Source organism: Leptopilina boulardi, unplaced genomic scaffold, assembly GCF_019393585.1.
Source record: "Leptopilina boulardi isolate dan_hultmark-lab unplaced genomic scaffold, ZJU_Lbou_2.1 LbouV2_70, whole genome shotgun sequence".
In the NCBI taxonomy this organism is placed as follows: Eukaryota; Metazoa; Arthropoda; class Insecta; order Hymenoptera; family Figitidae; genus Leptopilina; species Leptopilina boulardi.
This window is the reverse complement of record NW_026138017.1, coordinates 1,793,171-1,817,612: the sequence shown is the minus strand read 5'-3', so window position 1 is coordinate 1,817,612 and position 24,442 is coordinate 1,793,171. Positions and strand designations below refer to the sequence as shown.

The 24,442-nt window shown below is 24.0% G+C and overlaps 1 protein-coding gene and 1 long non-coding RNA gene across 8 annotated transcripts in view; one reads left to right on the top strand and one right to left on the bottom strand.

Annotated features, from left to right (window-relative positions):
* Positions 1-24,442, bottom strand: part of LOC127290500 (potassium/sodium hyperpolarization-activated cyclic nucleotide-gated channel 2) — a 167,652-nt gene that overhangs the window by 8,935 nt on the left and 134,275 nt on the right. For 3 of the 6 annotated variants that reach the window (XM_051319097.1, XM_051319098.1, XM_051319099.1), the window contains 4 exons: positions 21,445-21,608; positions 19,143-19,279; positions 18,737-18,880; positions 8,674-8,781 (listed from right to left, as the gene is read on the bottom strand). In XM_051319097.1, coding sequence (XP_051175054.1) covers positions 8,674-8,781; positions 18,737-18,880; positions 19,143-19,279; positions 21,445-21,608 — 553 coding nt within the window. Of the gene's footprint in view, positions 1-8,673; positions 8,782-14,783; positions 14,859-18,736; positions 18,881-19,142; positions 19,280-21,444; positions 21,609-24,442 lie in introns of all 6 variants that reach the window. The other 3 variants (XM_051319100.1, XM_051319101.1, XM_051319102.1) reach the window with 2 other exon arrangements.
* LOC127290513 (uncharacterized) overlaps positions 1-24,442 on the top strand; it is a 68,227-nt gene that overhangs the window by 37,045 nt on the left and 6,740 nt on the right. For both annotated transcript variants that reach the window (XR_007844374.1, XR_007844373.1), the window contains exon 3: positions 20,042-20,262. This is a non-coding gene — a long non-coding RNA (uncharacterized LOC127290513). The remainder of the gene's footprint in view (positions 1-20,041; positions 20,263-24,442) is intronic.

Here is a 24,442-nt window from a genome sequence, read left to right as displayed (position 1 = left end):
TTAGAACACCCGGTGCTGTAATTTTTACTATTCCAAGTATTGTAATTTTTACAAAATTTAGTATTGTGACCTTTATAATATCGGATATTGTAATTTTTGCGATACCATTTATTGTTATTTTCATTATTTCGAATATTATAATTTTTATCATACGATGAATTGTTACATTTCATATAATACCGGATATTGTGTTATAATTTTTACCATTTCTAGTATTGTAATTTTTACAATATCTATTTTATAAATCAAATAGTAGTTTTAATGTTCAGAAAATGTATTTTTTTTCTTACACTCAGAAAAAAAATTCGTTTGAAGCAACCAAATTTTGGTTAAATCAACAAAATAAATGCATTAATATACAGTTAACCAAACATTTGGTTGCATAAACCAAACGTTTATTTAGCTCAATTAAATTTTTTCTTTATTCAAAACATTTATTAAAATAAACCAAACAGTTATTTAGATCAAATAAATATTTATTTGAATTAAACAAATTTTGTTTGAACTAACCAAAAAATTGGGTAAATATAAAAAAAATAGTACATTTGGTTCAAACATATCTTTTTTCTGAGTGTAATTTTGTAATTTTCTTTGAATTTTGATATTTATATTTATTACCCATGAAAAATTTGATTTATTAATTATAAACTATAATTTCGTAAATTAATTGATTCCATAATTATTAAATTTAGTTATTATTTTTTAAATTTAAAATGTAAAATTTCAATGGGAATGGCTGTATTTACAATAGTGTAAATCCCACAAATTTCTACTTTTAATTACAAAATTATTATTTATAAAAACGGATGTATAAACGACAATTAGGGAAACACGCGGATATTTAGTAATTCGGTGATTTCCTCAAGAAAGAAAAAAAAAAAGACAAAAGATTAACTTCACTCACAGTAATTGTAAATCTTTTAAAGAAAAGCATGCTACATCAGAAAAAAAAGTACGCACGACGAGGTATACACAAACGAAAACGAATGTCGATAAAAACCGAAATCGTTGATGATTCTAAGATGCTTTTAACAGAAAAGAAACTGAAAATCATTTTGAAATAATGTTGACTTATCTAAACATCGCTTATTGCGTCAATGCTTTAAAATTCGATGTGAAGATGTTTTCATAAATACTATAGAGGCACAAGAAAAGAGACAAGTTTTTTTTATTTTTAAAATATTTTTCTCTAACGACGGTTAACTATTTTATCTTATTTTTTTTTAAATTGGTCAAATAAAATTGTTATAAAAAATTTTCTTGTACTTCTCTCTTTTCTTGAAATATTGATAATGATCTAAATAAATTGTCGAGAGTTAATGAAGCATGTTCCACGAATACATTACAGAGATGTTTGCATTTTTTTTTTAGTTATCTAAAAAAATACACACATATCTGATATGTTGAGACATATTCTCTCCATTGTCAATTCACAGGACATTGTTCAAAATATCGAGAGAAAAGTTCATTAAAAAAATACTATTATTATTAAAAATAAATTAAAATAGTTATAAAATTTATTGATTATACACTTTTCTCTCGGATGACAGTTTCGTTTACGACAAACCCGCTTTTATTCTATATTGTCTTTCAAAATCATAAAAATTATAATTATATAAATTTAATTAAATTTATTTATAAAATAATTTTAATTTAAATATTTTGTTTAGAAACGGTGTTTCAGTGAAAAAAAACTTTTTTTTTCGTTTTTGGTTGGGATTTTTTTCCAAAAGGAAAAAATGCGGGTTTAACGTATCGATTCCGTGATACAATTCGTGATAATTTCTAGTGGAGCTAAGATTAAAAAAAAAAAAAAAGTTAATGGTTCGTGTTAGTAATTAACATATTGCGTCTGAGGCTACTAATGTTCCAAAAGGGGATGATGATCTTAAAATTAATTCACAAATAAAATACATTACCTTTTTTAAAGAACAAAAACACGTAGAAGCATCTTCTACATATAAGTATATATATATAACAACAGAAGGCGCAAAAAAAGTTACTAGATAATAAATTAAAAAAATTAAACATAAAATTTATTTATTTATATTTTTTAAAAATATTTTTTTTATTAATTAATAATTATTGTTATTAACATTTCTTTATAAATAATAAATATTTGGAATTTTAACAAAATTTTAATTTTAGTAAAACTTTTCAGATTTTGTTTTTTAGAAAGAAATAATATATATATTTTTTCTTATATTAATATAATAATAATATTCTTATATTAATTTAATTTATTATCATCAGAAACTTTTGTTGCAATAGTCTGAAAAGTAATGATTTTACATTTGACGTAATATTTCGTTATAATGTTACATAAAATGTTGATCGTTACTTTTAAGCCAAAAATGACAGTCCACTTGATTTTTTTTTAGATATAATGAGTAATTTATCACTAAATATTTTATATCATTATGATAAATATTTTATTTATTAGTAAACAATTTTATATGAATCCATGTTCCACTTAAAGTTTTACTGTATTTACGGTTATGAAATTTATTTTAAATAACTAAAAGTTATAATATATATATCACTCTCTTAAGAATTGGACCTTAAAAGCAAACGAATTATAGGTTATGTTCATTAGTTTTTGTTTAGTTAAAAGTTTCGTTTTTTTTATATAAACTTTAAATAATTTTTTATTGAATATTTTCAAAAGACTTAAATATCAATAATTTGTATTGTATTTTCAATTAAAAATTTCAAAACATAACCTATATTTTTTTTTTTGCTTCTAAGGTCCCTTTCTTCAGAGCGCATCACATATAATACAGTAAATTTTAGGAACCTCAATAAGAAAAAAATACCTCTCACGGTACGCCAGAAGGTGGTTTAAATAAAAATGAATTAGCACTTAAAAATTTTTTTTGATTATGATTCTTAGATGAATAAAAAACATTTCTCATTAGTTTTTAAAATCAGTTTACGTGCCCGATTTAAATAAAATTGAGTTTTTATATAAAAACAGTGTTTTATGGGGAATCAGAATTTATTTAATATAATAAATACTGTAATAAATGATAAAATAAATACTTCTTTTTAATTTTACATATAAATAATTATATTGCTGTAGTGTTTGTATCCGATTTAAAAAAATTAAATTATAATGTTAAAAGAACTATTTTAAGAGGGACAAAATTTATTTAAGAGAGTCGAATGGTCTCTGAAATTCTTTGGAAAGAAGAGACCTTTAATTATCGCCCTATAAAAACGGCACTAAACATGAAAATGATAAACATTAATTTTAAAATACTTTCTTCTTGAAAGACGGACACTTTTTTACAAAAGCAGCTAGAGATTCTTATCTTATATAAATTTCCTAAATCCGAAAGATTATGCGAATCCATACAAAAACACAATTGCAAAACGAAAAGTAATATAATGACAGGTACATTACCTCCTGCCGCCGTCAGGTGGCAGCAGCATGCAGGGCGCACAAAGTCGCAGCTGTTATTAGATTACTTTTCTACTTTTTTGTTTTGCAAACATGTTTTTCTATGGATTCGTATCGTCTTTTGGATTTAGGAAATTTATAAGATGAGGATTTTGGCTGATTTTGATAAAAGTGTTCGTGTTTCGAGAAAAAAGTATTTTAAAATCAATACTATTTCACGTTCAGAGCGATAATAATTAAAGCTCTCTTCGTGCCAAAGAATTTCAGATACCGTTCGACACTCTTAATGCATAAATATAAAAACAAAACAAGAAAATAACTTCATTGTTAATAAATTTATATCAACCCAAATCTAAAACATCTATTATCTATACGCATATAAGTATACATTAAATAAATTCTGGTTCCTCATAAAATACTATTTTTAAATATTTAACACTCAATTTGTTTTAAATTGGGCACGTAAGCTGATTTTAAATCCTATTGAGAAAAGTTTTTTATTCATCTTAGAACCATAATCAAAAAGAATTTTTAAGTGTCAATTCATTTTTATTTAAACCTCCTTCTGACGCACCGTGCTCTGTATGTGATTTAAATAATCTTTTCCTTTGAAATCTCACTTTATCGAGGGTTGACTGTATTTTCAAATTTTAATTTCAAAATGTTATTTATAAAAAATAGTATCTTATGATATAAAATTTTACGTTTGTACTGAAAATTCATAAAAAAAAATCATGTGGATTGTATAAAAAACAAAGTGGAATACATTATATAGACAATAGGGATGCGCACGAATGACAGCGTAAGGATGATTTAACGAAAACTGCACTTCTCTACTGAACAATCAATAGGAGTGAGTGTAAGCTTATTTATGATATATAATAATCAATTATAATATTATTCAATAATAATAATATAATAAAAATAATAGTAATAATAATATAATAATAATAATAATAAATCAATACCAAGAACAGCATAACCAACATAAAAACAAAAGAAAGGCAACAATAGAATGAGACAAAAAACTCAGATAAATATATATAAATTCAGTTAATAGTAATTATAATAAAAATTAACACTCCTTTATTGTAACAGTCAACGTAAAAAATAGTGGGTCACAAAAAGCATCAAAAAAGCCAAAGCGACAAGCGATAAAGCAAAGTATATAAACACATACAGCCGATAAAAGCACAGCTTAGTTTTTTTTTGTTGAAAAAGCAATGAGAATCGTTCACAAAAGAAGAAAATTACAGCAGAAATTTAGAGCTAACATTTATAGTTTGGTTTAATTTTTTTTTTTTTAAACTAATTAACCATATTTCTATACTCTAATATATTTGAAAAAAAAATTTTTTCCTTTTTTTTTGTTTTCTTTTATTTACTTCTGCTGCTCCTCTAAAGCGGCTACAATGTGTGCGATTCGCAAAAAGCGACAGAGAAGGGACGCCCAATCACGTGCGCAAAATTCAGGAGTGCGCGCACCGTCTAGCGATAAAAAGCACAGATTTTAATTTAATTGTAATTTTTTTTGAAAAAGCAGACCGCATTTTTTTAGGTTATTGTATTTTTTTCTAATTTTTTTTATGATTTTAAATGCAAATAAAATTTCGAGGTGGAGAATTTTTTTTTTTTTATATTTAATGGCAAAAATGAGTATAATTGCGATTTATTTGGGAAAGTTTGAGAGAGTATATTTACAGGGTTAGAGAGAAAGAGAGAGAGAGAGAGAAGAGGGTGAGAGGAGATGAAAGTTTGATGGAATGAACGATCGCGCCCTTGAAGATCATTTTAGAGGGATCAGCCTCTGAGAAGATAAATGGGTTTAAAAGGTCAATCGATGATGGATCGATGTATATATTCTTTGTCGGTGATATAAAATGATTAATAAAAAAAAATATAACCGGCTCGGTTGAAGTATTTATCTGTTGCATTTTTTCATCGCTAGACGGATGCTGATTGTGGTTATACGTATAAGCTTAGCCTATTGCTGCGGGAAATGTATAATATATATATATATATATATATGTATATATATATGCGGCGGAAAGAAAAAGCGAATGTTTATTAATTAGAAACCAACGAGCCAATCAGCGTGCAGCTCTTTCCTCACGCCCTTTTTATTTCATTCCTATTTTTTTTCGATTCAAGATGGAGGGAAGCGGAAAATCGTTTTTCCTTAAAGATTTTCTTGCTTCGAAAGAAGTTTTTCCTTTTTTTTACAAAATCAGCTAGAGATTCTTATCTTATATAAATTTCCTAAATCCGAAAAATTATGCGAATCCATACAAAAACACGATTGCAAAACGAAAAGTAATATAATGACAGGTTCATTACCTCCTGCCGCCGTCAGATGGCAGTAGCATGCAGGACGCACAAAGTCGCAGCTGTTATTAGATTACTTTTCTACTTTTTGTTTTGCAACCATATTTTTCTATGGATTCGTACCGTCTTTTGGATTTTTTTTTCTGAAGTGAAGGAGGAAGATCCCTTTTTTTCGCTTCTTTGACATTTTTCTAAGATTAAAAATTCTTTAAAATGTGAAAAAATTTGATAATTTCGACTTTTATGTTTAATATATTGATATATATGGGAAATCTGTCGAAAATTTCCAAGTTTGATGCTTGATTAATAAAGTAGTATGAACTATTCAGGAAACTTTAGTTTACTTCGATGTGATTGAGAATTTTGGTCATTAACTCGTGAAATCACTGAAATTCAACATCTGAATCGATTCTGTAATTGCAGAGATATTACATTATTATAGATGAAGTTTCAAAATTTTGCCAATGTTTATAATATAATTGAAATATATAAAATTTTGTCGTTTAATTTATTAATTTTTTTTTAAAATAATTTAATTTGAAAATATTTTTGAATAAAAAATGCTGATAAATTCAATTTATTTTTCACTACACAATTAAATTTATAAAATAAAATTTGGTAATTTTTGACAGATTGGTATAAAAATAAATTTTTCTTGAATTTATATTCGAGTAATTTAATTATAAGAAAATTCATAAAGAATGTGAGACTTGAAACGAAATCGTCAAAAAGCACTCATCCGGAGTAGTTAACGTGTGTCCTTTACTAAATAAATCGGGCAATTTTCCCATTTAAACTTTTATTATTAAATAATTTTGAAATTATCTCAATAACAAGTAGAGTATTAATAAAAGCTAAAGAAGTCGTTCTTTTCTGTATTTCTTTTTTTCGTTAATTCACTTATTAACTTTAAGACATTCCAAAACTATTATAATTTTATATTTAATGAATTTTTTTTATTTTTTTATTAAAAACATTTTTTTTTTTAAATAGAAAAGATTATCAATAACTTCATTCACTGAAGAAAATTTGATTACAAAATGTGCTGATCTAGATTGTAACTAAAAAGTGTTATTAAATAATTTTGTCAAAATTAAAGGAGTTATTAATTTTATTATAATAAAATTGGTAAATTAATTTTTTTTAATATAATTACTAGATCTTAGGGAATTTAAACTAATAAAACTAATTTGATTATTTAATTTTAACGTAATTATTATAGATAGTAATTTCAATTATTGCCTTAATTTATTTCGATATATTATTGCGAATTTATTAAGTTAAAATTTTTTTTTTTCGATTCAGTATTAGAAATAAAAAAAAATTTTGTGAAATAACTTAAATTTTTCCAGTTAATGTAATTAGTAAATAAAAAATTGACTCTAATTATTGTTTAGAACTCGTGCATTGAAAAAAAAAAATGAGTTGAACATAAATGAGGTTTCATGCATATAAACTCGAAAGCCTCTATGGATTAAATGAGGTGAGAAAAGCAAAGCTTTTTAAAAGATTGAAAATCTCTTCTATTTTTAATCAAATGGCAAAATGAAATTAAAATAAAGCAATAAAAAATCTAGTGAATGTTAGACAAAATATAAAAATAAAATTTATATCAAATTTTTAATTGAGAAAAAGAAAATACTTTCGATAACAATTTTTATATATATATTTATTTTTTACTATATTTATTTTTTATTATGTTTATTTATAATTATGAAATAAAAAAAAGTTTTCTGCATAAATATCACAGTTAATAAAATATCAAATTGATACAAATTTTCACATAGGGTAAATTTCCCAATTACAGTGATGTACAACCGACTTTAATGATAAAATAATAAAAGTGTAAATGAAATAATGATTTAATTTTTTTTGTTAAATCACTATTAGTGTCTATTAAAATAGAAACGATACTTTAAAGTTGAAGAAATAATAAATATATTATTAAAAATATTAACTTTTTTAAAAATGGCATATGCTGGTATTACTGCAATTTTGCATGAATTACTGCGAATGGTGTGCATCAATTATTGCAACGCTAAAAATGTTGATTTAGAGGTTAGGTTGACTGGATAGACCACAGTAATAGCAGAATGAGAAAAATATACGCATGCCCTAATTACTGTGATAGGTTCAATTGTAACTTAAATAAATAATTTGATAATAGTCGAAATATGCATCATTAGTGGATATAATATGAAATATTATTTGGAATAAGTTTTAAAGTCATTTTGAAACAGTTTTATGTTCTCAATTACTAAGTTTTACTAATTTAAAAAAAAAATCGCAGTAATTGGCGCATCAGCAGTAATTCATACACTTACCCTATCAATTGGATATAAAAAAATTTTTAAATTGATATACAATTTTTTATAAATCGATTTGATATAAAAAATATATAGATACTTTTGGCATCTTTGATATATATTTTAAAATTAATTATGATATTAAGCGAAAAATTTGTTATTTTTATCAAAAAAATTAAATTTTTCTTAAAATAATTTTTTTTTTTTTTTTTCAAAGAAACAATAAAATTTTTTTAAATTCCATTATTACAAGAATGTCTCAAAGTTAATAAATGTTGAAAATTAGAAATTATTGATTTGTTTTAAGTGAATCGTATATTTCATCGAGACCTCGTTAATGTTATTTTAGGTGACTTCCGCTGTAAATGCATATCATGAATTTTGAAAGGACCTTTTCGTTCGGCAATGCCTTTTAAATGAAAGCGCATTGCCGCAGTATTGAATTTGACGGAGCTTTGAGCTTCTATATATATATATTTAAAAAGGGGTAGTTTTCTCATGAGAGAAAAGATGTATTTTACTCTTCCCTCCATCGTGTTTCGAGAAAATTATATAGGACAGAAAAATAATATCGTCAGCGATCCAAAACGAAAGGGCTGTGCATCTAAAAGAGCTTGCGCGATCGTTAGGGCGGGTTACCTTAAAAATAAGGTCGCTTTTGCTGAAACCGGACTTCTTTTTATTCATATTGTCAGAGCTTAGGCGCCCCCTCCGCTCAGTGCGTTTTTTTTGTAGGTTCTGCAATATCTAGAAACAAAAGAAAGCCGGGACATAGCAAGACATAGTAAGAAGAGGACAGAGGTTACAGAAATAATTCGTACAGAAAATTAAAAGAGATTGAGAGATAGAAAGAGAGACAGAGTAGAGAGAGAGAGAGAGAGAGAGAGAGAAAGAAAGAAAAAGGAAAAATAGTGTTATTAATAAAGAAAAAGAATTTCGGAAAGGACTCTCTCGTATATATTAGTTTTTTAATGAAAAATCATTTCTTTTAATTAGAGAAAAATTCATTGGGGTTTTCTCATCTTATTTTTTTCTTCTTCTCGATGCAGGAAAGATTTTTTTTTTTTAGTCACACAATTTGCAGCTAAAGCTTTTCCGTTTTTCGAACTTCCTCTTTCATCAATATCGTTTTTTCGTTTCTGTTTTGTAATTAAATTTAGAAAATGCTTTGGAAGTTCGTTTACAGAAAATAGTTACATGGAATATGAAATAATTTTTTTTTTTTTTTTGTTAGTTAAAGCCTTTTTTTTAAATCTATTTCTCTTTATAAAATTTAGTGCTTTTGGTTATATATGTTAATGTGAAGAAAAATATTCTAGAGGGTGTGTTTCTCTTTTCCGTATTTTATTTTTTTTTTTATTCTTTCAAGTGTAAATTGAATTTTTTTAAACTTTCCTTTTGAAAGCATCTTTTTTTTGTGATGAAAATTAAGTGAAAAAAAAAAAACAGAATTTGTTCAAATAAAATTTCTTGAGAAATCTCGACAAACCAAAGGGAGAATTTTACTGGTCCATTTTGTTAGATGCGCGCAAAGCACAGCAAGTAATTTGCATGATGTTTGCAGCGTAAACATTCATGTAAATCAAGTGGTCAATTCTCTAGAGAATTTACCCTGAGAGAATCAAAAAAGGAAAGGGGCAATCAATATTATATATATATATTGCAATGGCAGATAAAAGTTTTAATTTAAATAATAATAATTAATTTTGATAAGGCAGTTTTTTTTTTTTTAATAAACAGAATCTCGCAAAATATATTTTTGGGAAAAAAAATAAATACAAATATTTTCAATATAAAAAATAATTAAATTATCAAGAGTGTACAAGTTGACCATGATTAAGATGTAATTAATTAATATAGAGAAAAAGCCAGTCAATTAAAGCTCTTGCATTTTGCATAAGCTGCAAGCATAATATTTCAAAAGCTTAAAATTTTTTTTAATATAATTTACTTTTCTATTTGCAAATATATCGTTTTTATAAATTTAAAATTCCTCTCCATTTTGAGAGAAAAATTTCTAATAGCGTTTATTCTCTTAAAATAAGAAATATTTTTAATAAATAAAAAAAAAATTATACAATAGGAAAAAAAAAGATAAATTCGCTAACTTTTCCTCTTGATGATACGGTATAAAAAAAATTACAATAATAAAATTTCATTAATAAAATTCTATAAAACGATGTATTTCTAAAAGAATGGTTGAATGCAAATTGGTAAAAGCTAATTGAACTTTGTGAATGGTGACCTTTTCACCTTAATTAGATTGTTTCGCGTCAACACATCTCGAATTGAATCACGGAAATTGAAATATTAGTTTTGACAATAAAGAGTTAAAAAAATAACTCAATTATTATTTTTTTTTTTTTCAAAAACAATGGGGAAAAAAAATTAAGAAAAAAAAATTTTGTGAATTTTTTTTTCTAATTTCAAATTAATTATTTCGAAAATTATTGGTCAACTTGCACATGGAAAATAATTTAAAAAAAAAATAAAACTTAAAAAAAAGGGATTTTTTTACTTTCAAATTTGTATTTCTTTATTTCGCTTTTCCAAAAAAGAAAAATAAATCTCATAAGCGTCTCACGTTTCTCATAAGGTGCAATAAGTTTCCAACCTTTAATGCACGAGATTAAGAACAAAAGTAACTTATCGGTTATAAAAAAAAGTTTTCAACATTTTTGGGTTTTGATTTATGCTCCAAAAAATTCCACTCGCGTTTTTGTAAATTACTTTAATTAATTAGTTTCAGTGCTCGAAACATTTTTAATAATCTTGTGATAAATATAAATTATCTGTTTATTAATAACAAAATGAATAATTATTGTTTATTAATTATTAATTATAAATTATTAAATAACGAAACATGTAAAGTGGAATTATTATGGAGCATAAATATTTATGATAATTAAATTGATTAAACGTTCAATATTAATATACTTAGTAATTAGATACAATTTAAAAATTTAATTTAAATTTTTCTATAAAAATTTTTCTATAGGTAGATAAATAAAAAAAAATTGTAGCTTGAAAATACTAAAAAGGACTGTATTTAAAAAACAATTCTAACTATAAAAAAAACGAACTTAAATAAGAATTACAACGATTTCATGACAATATTCATCAGGTTTATACAACGCTTCTAAATTATTTTAAAAATAACTTTTATAAACAAATTACCATCTTTCTATATATTAATGTAGTTTATTTTTCTTAAATTCTAATCTTTCATTTCAGTTTCAAGTGGTGATTAAAAATTACAAAAATTTTGTATAATTTAATAAATTATAAATAAATAATTATTGAATTATAAATTTATAAATTATTATTTTTAATTATTTTTCAATTATAATAAACTTTATTAAATTTTTATAAATATTTTGTAACTATATAAGCACTTGTTAACAGAAAAAAAGAATTGATAATCTATATATTTTTTTAATAATTAACAACTTTCACAATCATGCAAAAAAATGTTGACAAAAAATCCTAAATCTAACATCATTTATTAATTAAAATTAGATTTTCAATTTAAACAATTATTTTTCAAAATCACATCGAACCGAACAAAGGAATTTTTTATTATAAAATTTAAATATCAATTTTTAATGATAACATTATCAAATACAATTTCACAAATTGAAAAAAAAAAAATAAAATAAACGTGTACCTGTGATTATTTTTCACACGGAGAAACATTCGATAAAATAGTATGGATTCTCTTTTTTTATAAAGGAAAAAAAAATTTAAAGAACAAAATAAAAGTGCTAATAGGATGTTAGAGGAAAAAAAAGAAAATAATTATAATTTTTAGTTCATTGAATTTAATAATATTTAAATTATTTGTTTTTTACAATTTATTTTAATTGACTTTAAAATTCGCGTTTTGTATACTTGGTTCTATTTTAAGTGACGCATTGATTGGAAAAGGAATTATTGAGATTTTTTTTTTGAAAACTGTAATCATCGTTTGACTATGTAAATGAGAATTTTTGGTATGAATGTCCCAATTACCATCGTATCCGTATTATATCTAGATTTTTATGACCAACTCGTTTTGAAGCAATAAAAAATAAACCGACATAATTTTTTTTTTTTTTTTATCAAGAGGCAGAAGTTTAAATTATTTTTGTCTTCTAAATCAAATATTTAATACAAATTAAAGGAAATTTAAATTTCAATAATTTATTTATTTAAAATACATATATAATTCCTGAATTTGGAATATAAAAAAAAATTATTTAATTTTTGATGACCTGGAAAAATTAAATTCTAAAAAATAGATATTTTCATCCATACCATTTAATACACATTATAAAACCTATATTGACATCTGAATTTCTGTAAATGAGAAAAAGTCTGAAAAAAACAACAAATAACATTGAAAAAAGTAATTTGTCAGTCAGAGGTAATATTTAAAAAAAAATAATATATTGTTGACGGAGCAAACTATTGGAACTAGCAACAAAAAAAAGTAGGGGGATAAAAAATAAAGGAAAAGAAATTGCTGTAAAGAAAGAAAGAAATTATTGGTTATTATTTATAAAAAAAAGAAAAAATAGGAAATATGGATGGATTAGAGCGTGCCGTAGAGTAAAATAAATATAATAATTAATTATAAAAGGAGAGTGTCACTGTTTCCACGTAGCTCTCCTTCTGGGGCCTAGACAAAGGGAAAAATTCTTTTACAAATCAGGCAGCTAACAACATGAAAGACAGCGAGCATTTGGGAGAAAACATGACAGAAATGTGAAGGATAGGAAGAGATAAATAGAGAAAAAAAAATTAAAAAAAAAAAAAAATTAGAGGACACACTGAACACGGGCACATTGCCAACAAAATTCGGGCATATATGACTGTACACCTAACACTCACAGGCAGACAGACCTACGGTCAGATCAACCAATCTCTCGCTTGCAAAGCTTTACATGTCAAATATATTTTATTTAATTAATCAATTCAAATTACTCTCAAAAGCAATTAAAAATTTTTTTTTTTTAATTTTTTTTAAAAAGTTAATTTCTTTTTCCAAAATGCAAATTGAAAAATATGCAAAAATATCTTTAATCAATATTTTTATTAAAAGGATTTTCAAATAAAACATAATTTCAATTTAGCGAAATTGTAATTTAATAGAATTTTTATTTAATTGTATTTTTAAGTGATAGAATTTTTATAAATATTAGAATTTTCAATTCAATGAACCGAATTTTTATTTGTTTTTCAATAAATTTTTTGAAGACACTAAATTTTTATTTGACCAAAAGAATAAATATAAAAAAATATTTTGTCGCTAATATTTTCAAATTTACCAATCTTTTAATTTCTGTTTGGTCAATTTTTAAATTAGGGCCGAAATATTATTTTTTTCTGTCATTTGCAATTTCGGCCAAAAATCATTGTATCAAAAATTCTATTAAAATAATAATAAATAAAAATTTATACAAATTAAAATTCGATTAATTGGTAATAAAATAATAATAATAATAATAATAATAATAATAATAATAGCGCCGAAATATTTTTTTTCTGTCATTTGCAATTTCGGCCAAAAATCATTGTATCAAAAATTCTATCAAAATAATAATAAATAAAAATTTATACAAATTAAAATTCGATTAATTGGTAATAAAATAATAATAATAATAATAATAATAATAATAATAGTTTAGAAATGTTATAATTTTTATAAATTTCGAAAGTGTTTTTTTTTAATTTTTTTTTTACATTGGTTTTAATTATTTTAATTTTTATATTTTGTAATTTTAATTTTATGTTTTTCTTTGAATCGATTATTAATCAATAATTTTGATTTTTTAAGTTTGTTAATTTTTTTTGTCTTATTTTCAATTTTTTCTTTAATTTGACATGAAAGCTTGCAACGCCTAAAGTGTAACTCGAACTCTCATTAGATCCTAATAATTGAACGGAGCTTTCCAAAAACACCCGACGAACATGACAACATGTCACAGCAAATCGTTCTCAGGACATTGGCAAAGGATTCAGCTATCATATATATATATATATATACATTTATGAAACGTGGATCTCTTTACAATTTTCTTTGTTTTTTTTCAAAAATTTATTCCTGAAATTTTATTTTTATTAAAAAAAAAATAATTTTTGAACAATTTATTTTTTCGATTTATCAAAATACAATAAAATTTGATTTTTTTAAGAAAATTAAATTGATCCACGTGACATTTGTATTTCATCTGAAACTACAGGTTGACAGCAGATCTGAGCAAGAGCTGGCAAAAGGAAAATAAAATTAAAAAAAAAAAATTAAAAAGCAAACGCTGACGAAAATTCTCATTTTGAAAAATGGAATCATATCTTTGTCTTAAGAAGAGTTTTTTTTTTGAGAACTTTCGGAAACGCATGGCTATTAATTAATTACTAACAACAATGGCTGGTAGTTTATTTCGCGTTATTTTTGGATTTTTTTAAAAAAAAGTGAATAATGATTGGTGTATTAAATTTTTTGTTTTTCGTTATTATTATTATTATTTTCTTTTTTTTTTAATGAAGCCGAAACTCATGATCAGTTCTGCTTTCCAGTGAGAGCTAAACTGGGTTAATATCTCATTGGTTTATAGACTTGAGACGACAATACTATGCAACTCCTCTAAGGAAAAAAACCACAGTTAATATAATCATCTAGCGTAGAAACACATTGAGTTTGAGTTAACGAACGCTTTAATCAAGAAAGGGCTTTTGGCCTTGGTATCAGGGTTACTAGGCAGGCACACCTTGCTGGTTCGGTCTGGTTGGGGCGGTGTAGCCCGACGCTCGTAGTGTCTCTCCGGCTGTTGGTAAAGGGGGATCTGCAAACCCATTCGGAACGTGTTCGCAAAACCCAGTTTCACCTGGTGTGTAAGGGGGAGAGAGAGAGAGAGAGGGGGGGAAATGATGGTTTTTCAGGGTCACGTGTAGCTTGTAAAACCACACGCGTGTATTTTTTTTTTGGTTACAACAAAATTTTTACCTATAAATCGTAGCGATAATTATCAGTGGCGGCGTTTTTTTTTTTTTTTTTTTATATATTTTCTAAATATTTCTTAGCATTTAAAAAAAAATAATAACAAAATATAATATTTTGTTATTTTAAATATTTATTGAACCGAAAAATAGTTATGAATATAAAAAAATAATTCCACTTTTTTGAGATAAAAATATTTTCGCATTATATTTCAAAAAAAAAAAAAATAAATAAATAATGCGAAAGTAATTTTTACATAGAATTTTTTTTTCGGTGTCGAATTTACATTACTTTTATACAATGACTCAAACATTAAATTATTTTTTATCTCCATTGGATTTGTTTATTATTTTCTAAAGAATTAGTAAAAAAAAAAAAAAGAAAATTTAACTAATTTTTTAATTAGTACCACTGACATTTTCATGTGAATTAGTTTTAAAAATTTTAATAAAATATTTTATCATTATTAAATTAATTGAATGGTGAATTTCGAAAAGGGCTCAACTTTAAAAAGGCTAAGAGTCATTTTCACTATCAATTGTTATGCGAAAATGACACTTACGCTTTTTCGAGTTGAGCCCTTTTCGAAATTCACCATTCAATTATATTGATGTAAATATAATTAATAATTAATTATATTAATAAAAACAATACTAAAATAAATAATTACATAATTATATAAATGTAAATTAATAATTATAATTAATTTTTGTTCTTATCATATTATAATAATTATAATTATAATAATTATAATAATTATAATTATAATAATTATAATTATAATAATAATAATTATAATAATAATATTAATAATAATTATTATTATTATCATTATTGTTTGATTAATAACGCCGCCACTGACATTAACAGTAGTAGTGGCAATACTGATTTGACTTATCAGTCACATTTTTTAGAAAATTTTTGTTTTTTAAAAACAAATAAGCAAAAATACAATATTATTATAAAAATATTATTTTTAACTAATTGTTATTAATAACGAAAAAATATATAATTATATGCGTACACAACTGTGACCAAATTTATAGCATTAAAATAGAAGCACAAAAATACCAAAAAAAAAAAAAAAAAATGAAATACAAGCGGATAAAATATTGTGCTTTTTTTTTAAAAAAAAAAGTGTAAACTCATCTTTTCGAGAGTTTTATTTATTTACGTTTATAAATAATTATTCATGGTAACAACAACAACAATGATATATATGCATTAATTATATGCGCAGCGATTAAAAAAGTGAAATTGTGATTAAGGCAGTATTATTTTTGAGAAAGAGAAAATTAAATTATTAATTTTAACATGCTTTATAATAAAAATTAGTGCGCAATTTTTAATGAGTAAATTACTACATATGAAATTTCCATGGATTTTATTATATAATTTCTTTTAAAAATTAAAAAAAAAATTTCGAATTTAAAAAAATTTATTAATTTTAAAAATTAAGTTATTAATTATTTGTTAAAGTTTAATTAATAATTAATTACCACATTAAATTAACAGCTATTTGTTTTGGAAATTAATTTCGAAAATGATTTTCAGTAATTTTTAAATTTAATTGAAAATTTTGTTTCCAATATTTGCGAAATTAATTAATTTAATAATTTGAACTACTGTAATCAACATTTAATTAATTTATATTTGTATTACATGTTTTTGTAATTAAGATTTTCTTTATCAAAAAAAATTGTATTTTGAATAATAAAATTCAATGAAATTCCATATGAATTATTTTTATGTGAAAATTAATTATTATAATAATCAAATTTCCAGTTGCTGAAGCATACATAAGGCGAGTCCGCATAGTGAATATCTTGCGTGAATACTTGAAGGGGAACTAATTTGTATCCGCAATTAAATAGTAAAAATTTCTTGGACATTGTTATAAAATAATGTCATGTTATTTTCCCTTGCCACAAAAAAAAAAAAAAAAAAATACTTGAAGAAAAATGAAAAAAGATGCATGAATTATTTTATTATATTCATATAATTTTTTATTAAATTTGATGAAAATGCAAATAATCATCGTTGTCGTTGGTACCATTGAAAATTTTTTAAAATCATATTTTTAATTTTCAATTAAAAATTCTATTTTATTTTAAATATATTCTCAAAAATAAAATTCTTTTTGTGACCACGACTACTGTTATTCTTGATTGTAAAATTAAATTTTCTCAAGAAAGTAAACTAGGGCCATTGTTTTCTACCTTTGTACAAAATTTATTTTTTTTTCTCTACTAAATTTGAAAAATTTTATTTTTAAATAAATTTTGTTCATTGGTATATACCTTTTATTTTATTTCTTTTTTTTTTTGAAAACAAAAAAATAAAACTTTTACTAACAATATTTTACACTTTTATAATTTAGCCGAATTATAATTGCATTTAATCCGAAAGTAAAGGATTTTCCAAGAAAATGTGATCGAAAATAAAATATAGAAAATTTTGAAACAATTTTAAAGAAGATAGATTTATTAGTGATTAAATTAGAATTTTTTTTCAAAAGGCCCACAAAGTAGGATTCTTAATATTGAATTGAAAGGTCTGATTGATTCGTTGGTATGTTAATTCATGTTTTGTCGATTGTTTCACTAACAACAATGGAATACAATATTATAATTTTAAAAAAGAGAGGAAAATTAGTGTGACACTCGTACAAAAAAATTTTTTCTTTTTTTTTACCCGTGAATTATTTTCTTTTAAATTACAATTTTCTACGTTCATGCATTTAAAATTGTTTTAATATAATAATAATAATCATTCATTAATTTTTTAAATTCCAAAAAAAATCTAATCAATTTATAATTAGTAATTAAAAAATATTTAGATATTAATTATTTATTTCTGATGTATAGCAAATATTTTATATAATTTCATCAAAAGACTATTATTTAACAAAATTATTGATTTTAATTAAAATCGATCAAACTTTTTTTTTATATTCATTTTTTTTTTTTTTTTTTGTAAGTGTTGAATTACGTTCATGCACCTTGTAATTGTAAATAGGAAAATAACTTTCTTTAGGTGTTGGGATGGGGCTAAAAATATAATTTTATTTTTTGTGTATTAAGGGAGAAAAGGGGTAAAAAATAGAAGCAGGAATCTATAAATATTGTGTGAGGATTCGGAACGGACGACAATACGTTTAGCGAGAAGTAAAAAAAAGCAAAAGTAGAATCTATATTATATTTAAAAAACAAGCCGTGGTGGACTGACGTTAAAAAAAAAGTCAATTTCTCCATGTGAAAATTAGTGAGAATTTGTGAAATTTTTTTTTTTTTTATAGAAAATTGAAATAAGGTAGAGAAGTTTCAATCATCCACCACTGGCGTGAGATTTTTCCTTTTATTGACCTAAAGTTTCTTTTTTATAACAATAAAAAAAAAAAACAAGAAAAAATAAATTATAAAAAAAAATTAGTGGGGACGGTCCTTTACCTTCGGCTTTTTTTTCTATCAATTGTCGAAGGTTTATTTTAATAAAAAAAAAATTCCTGAAATTATTTCATTATTTAAGAAAGCACTTGTCCTGAAAAAAAAATTTTCCCTTTATCACGCGAAAGATTTTTAGAACAAGTGCTTTCTAGAAATTCAAAATTGCATATATATATTAATGTTAATTAATTAGAAAAGTACATCAGTTTAATGAAATAAAAAAATGGAGGGGGGGGGAAATTAAAAACCGGGACAAGGAAAAAGTAATGATACTTACATAGACCTCTTCCCATTGCGAGACGTACCGCACCAGTCTCGATAATCGAAGTAACCTAACGAGTGATAATAACTTGGCGAGCCTGAGGATCCTAAGAGCACGTCCTGCATGCAAAATCTGAAAGGACTCGCTGAAATCCTGAAACTAGAAAAATTTATTTCCCCTTTTTATTAAAAAAAAATCAAAATTCTTTTATTTTTATAATTATGAAAAAGAAAATTACCAAAAAAAAAATAATTAATATAAAAAAATTATTAATTTAAAAAAAAAAAATTTTATTAATTAAAAATAATTATAATTTATAACTACAAAGTCTATTTTAATTATCTGATTTGAATTTTGAATATTTAACTAATTAGGATAATTATAAATAGAACCAAAAAAAACAGCGAGGTGTTAAGCTTACTTGATTAAATATGAGGAAAATATAATCTAGAGGTATGGAGGAGATGAGGTCGAGAAAGAACCAAGTCCTGAGGTAGTGTTTCGCGATTAACTTAGGATCCAGTATCACCTGTTCAGCATTATCTTGTTGCATTATACCTGAAACAAGGATAAAGAAATAGCTCTTCTTATTTATTCATGAATCTATAGAGTGGTGCTTTTTAATATAGTCTCTCATAAAAAATTTACTTTTTATTAAAATTTTCAAGTAAAAAAAAAAACAAAAAAAATAATTGTTCTGGTAAAAATTAGCATAATTTTATTTTTTAAACGATTAAACATTTTGATTGAAAAATAATAAATTACCATTATAGGGAGAATTTATATAATAGAGAATAAAAAAAAAAAAGTTTTCACAAAAGGCGAAACAATTTAGAGAGTATATACATATATATATATATATATAGGAATTGATGAATATCTCTCTGTAGAATTTGGCTACATGGAGAAACTTGAGTTTTAATCTTTGGTGCCCTGGATTCGAAACACGAGAAGCAAGCTGAAAATAGACTTGCGGAATTCGAAATAGGGTGACTCTGGGTAAACTGATATTGCTAAGGAGTTCCCTAGGGGGCTGTTTCCGGTCATAACGACTCCAAGTACGCCTCTACATCACTTTTCAATGAAGTTAACATACCATATAGATATATAATTTTCACCTCGCCTACTGTATACCATATTCAATTGTTTAAATACACGTAGTTTTTTATTGTTATTCGATTACTTTAGGTTTAGTTTTGATGCCACAATTATTTTTGTCAAATTTGGAAATAATTTTTTTTTTTTTATAATTTTCTATATTACCGACCGGTTAAAATTTTAACTACAGCGCTGACAGTATTTTAATTTTTCTTTTTGCAGATTCTATCCTCTATGGCTTGTGGTGTCATTTATACTTCAAAGATAAGGGCAAAAAAGGATATCTTGAAGGACACAAAATTCACAGACTTTTTTAGAACTCGGTCTATTTTTACGGTTATTTTTCACATTTTCCAAATGGAAATTTAACTTGAAAGTAGGGATCTCCGAGGGCTATTTAGTTTGAATGAAAATCTCCTTGAAGCTAAAAATTCGTCATCAAGGTAAATATTTTAATTTATTGGAAAAATTTTATTAGGTATAAAAAATTTAGTTGTATTTTTTGTCTGTGTAATGAATATACAGACCCCTAATTTTTACTCAATTTTTTTTTTTTATATTTGATTTTAATTTTCAATCCCCCTCCCCCCCTCTTGTATTTATATTTGATTACAATGCACCCAAATTTAATCTGTAGAAAAAAAATATTTGCAATAGCAAATTATTAATTTTAGTATAGGTAATTAAAAATTTTTCCTTATTTTTATATTCATATAATAAATTTAATATTTAGTTTTCAAATAATTAGTGAATTCGTGTTTATAATTATATTTCATTTTAATTTTAACAATTTTCAATATAAATGAGTAAACGAATAAGCAATGGCTAATTAATATTCACGTCGTTCGTTGACATATTTTGAGAGTTTGACTAGAAATCTGGATCAACAATTTGTAACAATTGTGAATATTGTCACTGTAGAATACAGTTTAATTTACAATGGTCTCTTTGACTTGTCAACTCGTGACCTAATTCTATATGATCGTGACACTCAAATGCGCATCAAATTAATGCCTCGCGTTTGATAATTGAAAAAAAAGCATCCAAGAAATTATTGTCTTCAAGAAATATCCTTGAAATTCTTTTTTCTTTTTGCATAAAAATTTCTTATTGTAAAAATTTGATATTATAGGATTTAATAGATTGGGAAATCTATGAGAGGAATCGAACCTACGACCTAGGTACTTGTAGCTTAACGCGTTATCACATTATCTAGTCTCAAACACAATTTTTTTATCATCTTTGTTTCAATTTTTTTTTTATTTGTTTTATACTACTTTATTTTCCTTTTTCTTATTAATTTTAATTTATCTTTTTTTATGACTCAGTTTAATTTTCTTTTGTTTCTGTTAGTTATCTTGTCTCATAATAATTTTTTTTTTTCACCTTTATTTCAGTCGTTGATTAAATTTGTTTTTTTTTCTGTTTTATGTTTCTTTCCATTTCCTTCGCAGAATTTTTATATTTCTTATTTTTATTCAATTATCAATTAATTTTTTTCTATTCTATCTTTACTTCATTTTTAATTTAAAATAAAATAATAAATTTTCATTTGTCTCGAGACAATGCTAATCAGTATAATTTATGTCGTTTTCGTTAATTGTCAAATTAGATACGATACTCACCAGTCCTAAAGTTGACAACGAGGTCTATGAGGAATATCGTGTCGGAAAGGCAGTTGAAGGCTATCCACCGGGTGCTTAAATCGTCATTAAAAAAACTAATGGCGACCGGTAGAATTATTAGATTAGCTACTAGCAGGAGCAGCATACATAAGTCCCAATAAAATCTGTAAAAAAAAGAAAAAATATATTTTTTTTAATCAAAATTTTTTGAGTTGAATTAGAAAAAGAAACTGTTATAAAGATAGGAATTAAAATTTTTTTTTTCTATTTATAGTACACTAATTCTATAATTAATTTGATTAAATTAATTTATTCAAATGATATGGATAGCATAATAGCCCCTACGCACGAAACAACATTCAATGGAATAATAAGTGCGAGAGAGAGAAACTCATTCTCTAAAATCTGAATTAGTTAAAACTTAAAATTGAATATAATTTATTTTTAATTAAAAAAAAAAAAAAAAATTTATACGTAGAGAATACTAATAGAATTTATATCCATAATTATGTTATTCTACTTTCTGAATTTGTTAATTAATTACTTGTTTTATCAAAATTAATTTAAATTTAATTGTTTTCAAATTTTGATTGCAATGGTTATGAATTAATTTCAATGTATTTCAATATATTTATTACATTTTATCAAAATTTCTTTTAAACGTTAAGAGAAGAAAAAAAAATCCCTTTTTCTTCAACTCATTGAGTTTAAACTCTCCAACTCATTTTCTTTCATCCAATTATACGTATTTCTGTTGCAATTTTCTGCACGTTCTTATTATTTTCAAATAATAGTGCTGAGCCGGGAACAGAGAAGTGCATTTTCAAACTTAAAAGTGCTATAAGGACATGTACTTTCCACGTGTACTTTTGTGGTTGTACAATCGTTAAAACTTATAAAAAGTTATCACAGCAATAATAATAATAATAATAATTTGTTAAAATATTTTTTTTTATACTATTATATTTATATTATATTGTGATATAATATAATATTATTATATTTATTTTGTTTTTTTTTCTTTAATTTTTATTTTATGATAACGAGAATTATTTTTTTTTAATTTGTGTGCGTAAAGTCATAAGTTTTATAATATTTCTTTGTTTTTTTTTCTCTCAACATAATTGACTTGAAAGTCGCGAGTCAGTCACATGAATTGTTTTATATTTTACTCGGAAGTCTCTCTCGATTAACCTATGATGAATTATTAAATATAGCAAATCAGATGAGGAATAAAAAAAAAAAAAAAAAAAAAAAATGTTTACCGAAAGAAAAAAAATTTTTTTTTTGAAAACATTTTCAATTATTCATTTACTGTTATCAATATACCATAATAATATTGAAGTACAAAAGTTATAAACGAGAATGTATTTCATTATATATACTTCTGGACAATGATTGTGCGTATAAATCTGATTTTATATGAATATCTGCAAACATTGTGACATTAACGATTGTTTTTATTATATATACTAGTTGTCTCGGTACATTTGATAACACAAAACTTGAAGATATCGTAATATTTAAAAAAAAACATATATATATTCTCAAAAATTTTATTGCATTTTAGAATATTATAGAAATTGTAAATTTTGCAATTTTTATATTTTGGAATTTTTATTTAAATAGTATTTGTTAAAAAAAAATACCATTCTGATTGGTAAGGTTTACAATTGAAATTGTAAACTTTACATTCTCTTTTGTATTTTTTACAAATCGTATTGTAAACTTTACAATTCAGATGGTAAACATTACAATTCGGATGGTAAACTTTTCAATTCGGATGGTAAACTTTACAATTCGTATTGTAATTCTTATAATTCGGATTGTAATCTATACACTTTGCATTGAAATCTTTACAATTTATATTGTAAATAATAAAATATAGATTGTAAATGTTACTCTAAATGTAGTCCCTAAACAATAATTTCGAATTGTAAATTTTTTTTTATGTTCCAATAAAACAGTTTTCTCATCGCAAATGTTCCATCATTTTTTAAAAAAAGAAAGGAAAAATATTTGAATGAAACAAAAAATTTCCCTCTGGAAACAAGTAATAAAATAAAAATAAAATTTATAGAATAAAATAAAATTCAAAGAAAGAAAATTATATCTCTAGATTGAAAAATGAAGTTGATAAATATATATATATATAAGGCAAAATTGATTTACAATTTGGGAAAGTTTGCAAATCTCAGTAACGATATATATACAATATTGAACATATATATTTCCTTGGCTAGATTTAGACGAGGGATTTTGATATTCCCTCTGATAAAGGCAAAGTATGAAAACGAAAAATATACATACATATATATATATATATATATATATATATACAAAAGTGTATAAAGATTCAGGGAGAAAAACAATTTCTGAAAGCTCGGCTTTAATCAGTTTTTGGTGCAGCTCAACTCGGCAGCATTGGCCCACTTTTCAGCCTAATAACGTCGCTGCATGAGCACCTAACGCGAAGGTTGGTTTTTGCTTATTCTACACCTATACATTATTCCTATAGATTCTCTTTCATTGTTATACATTCGTTATGAAAAACTGTTTTATTGGAATAATATAAAAGAAAAAAAAAATTAACATTTAGTGTCCTAAAACAAATTTGATATCAACAAAAAAATTATAAATTCTTCAAAATTCATTCGCCTCAATTAATTTTTTTTTAAATATTGAAAAATTTAACAGAAAAATAATTCTCGTTAAATTTATTATTTAAAAGAAATAAAAAAATTTACGCATGAAAAGGGAATAATTAATTATTCTTTAAGTATAATTATCTTCCTCTGGTTGGATTGTGGAAAATTTTCTTCTACACAATTGAGCTTCGAATTAGTCTAGGAATGTGAAGAAGCCAATGAACCAGTAAAATAGAGAATTTTCTCTCAAATAGAGGAAATAACTCTTGTTATATATTTGAACGAAGAACACTAATTCTTTTTAAGGAATAATACTCTCTCTCTCTTTTTTTTCTCATTCAACATTTTTT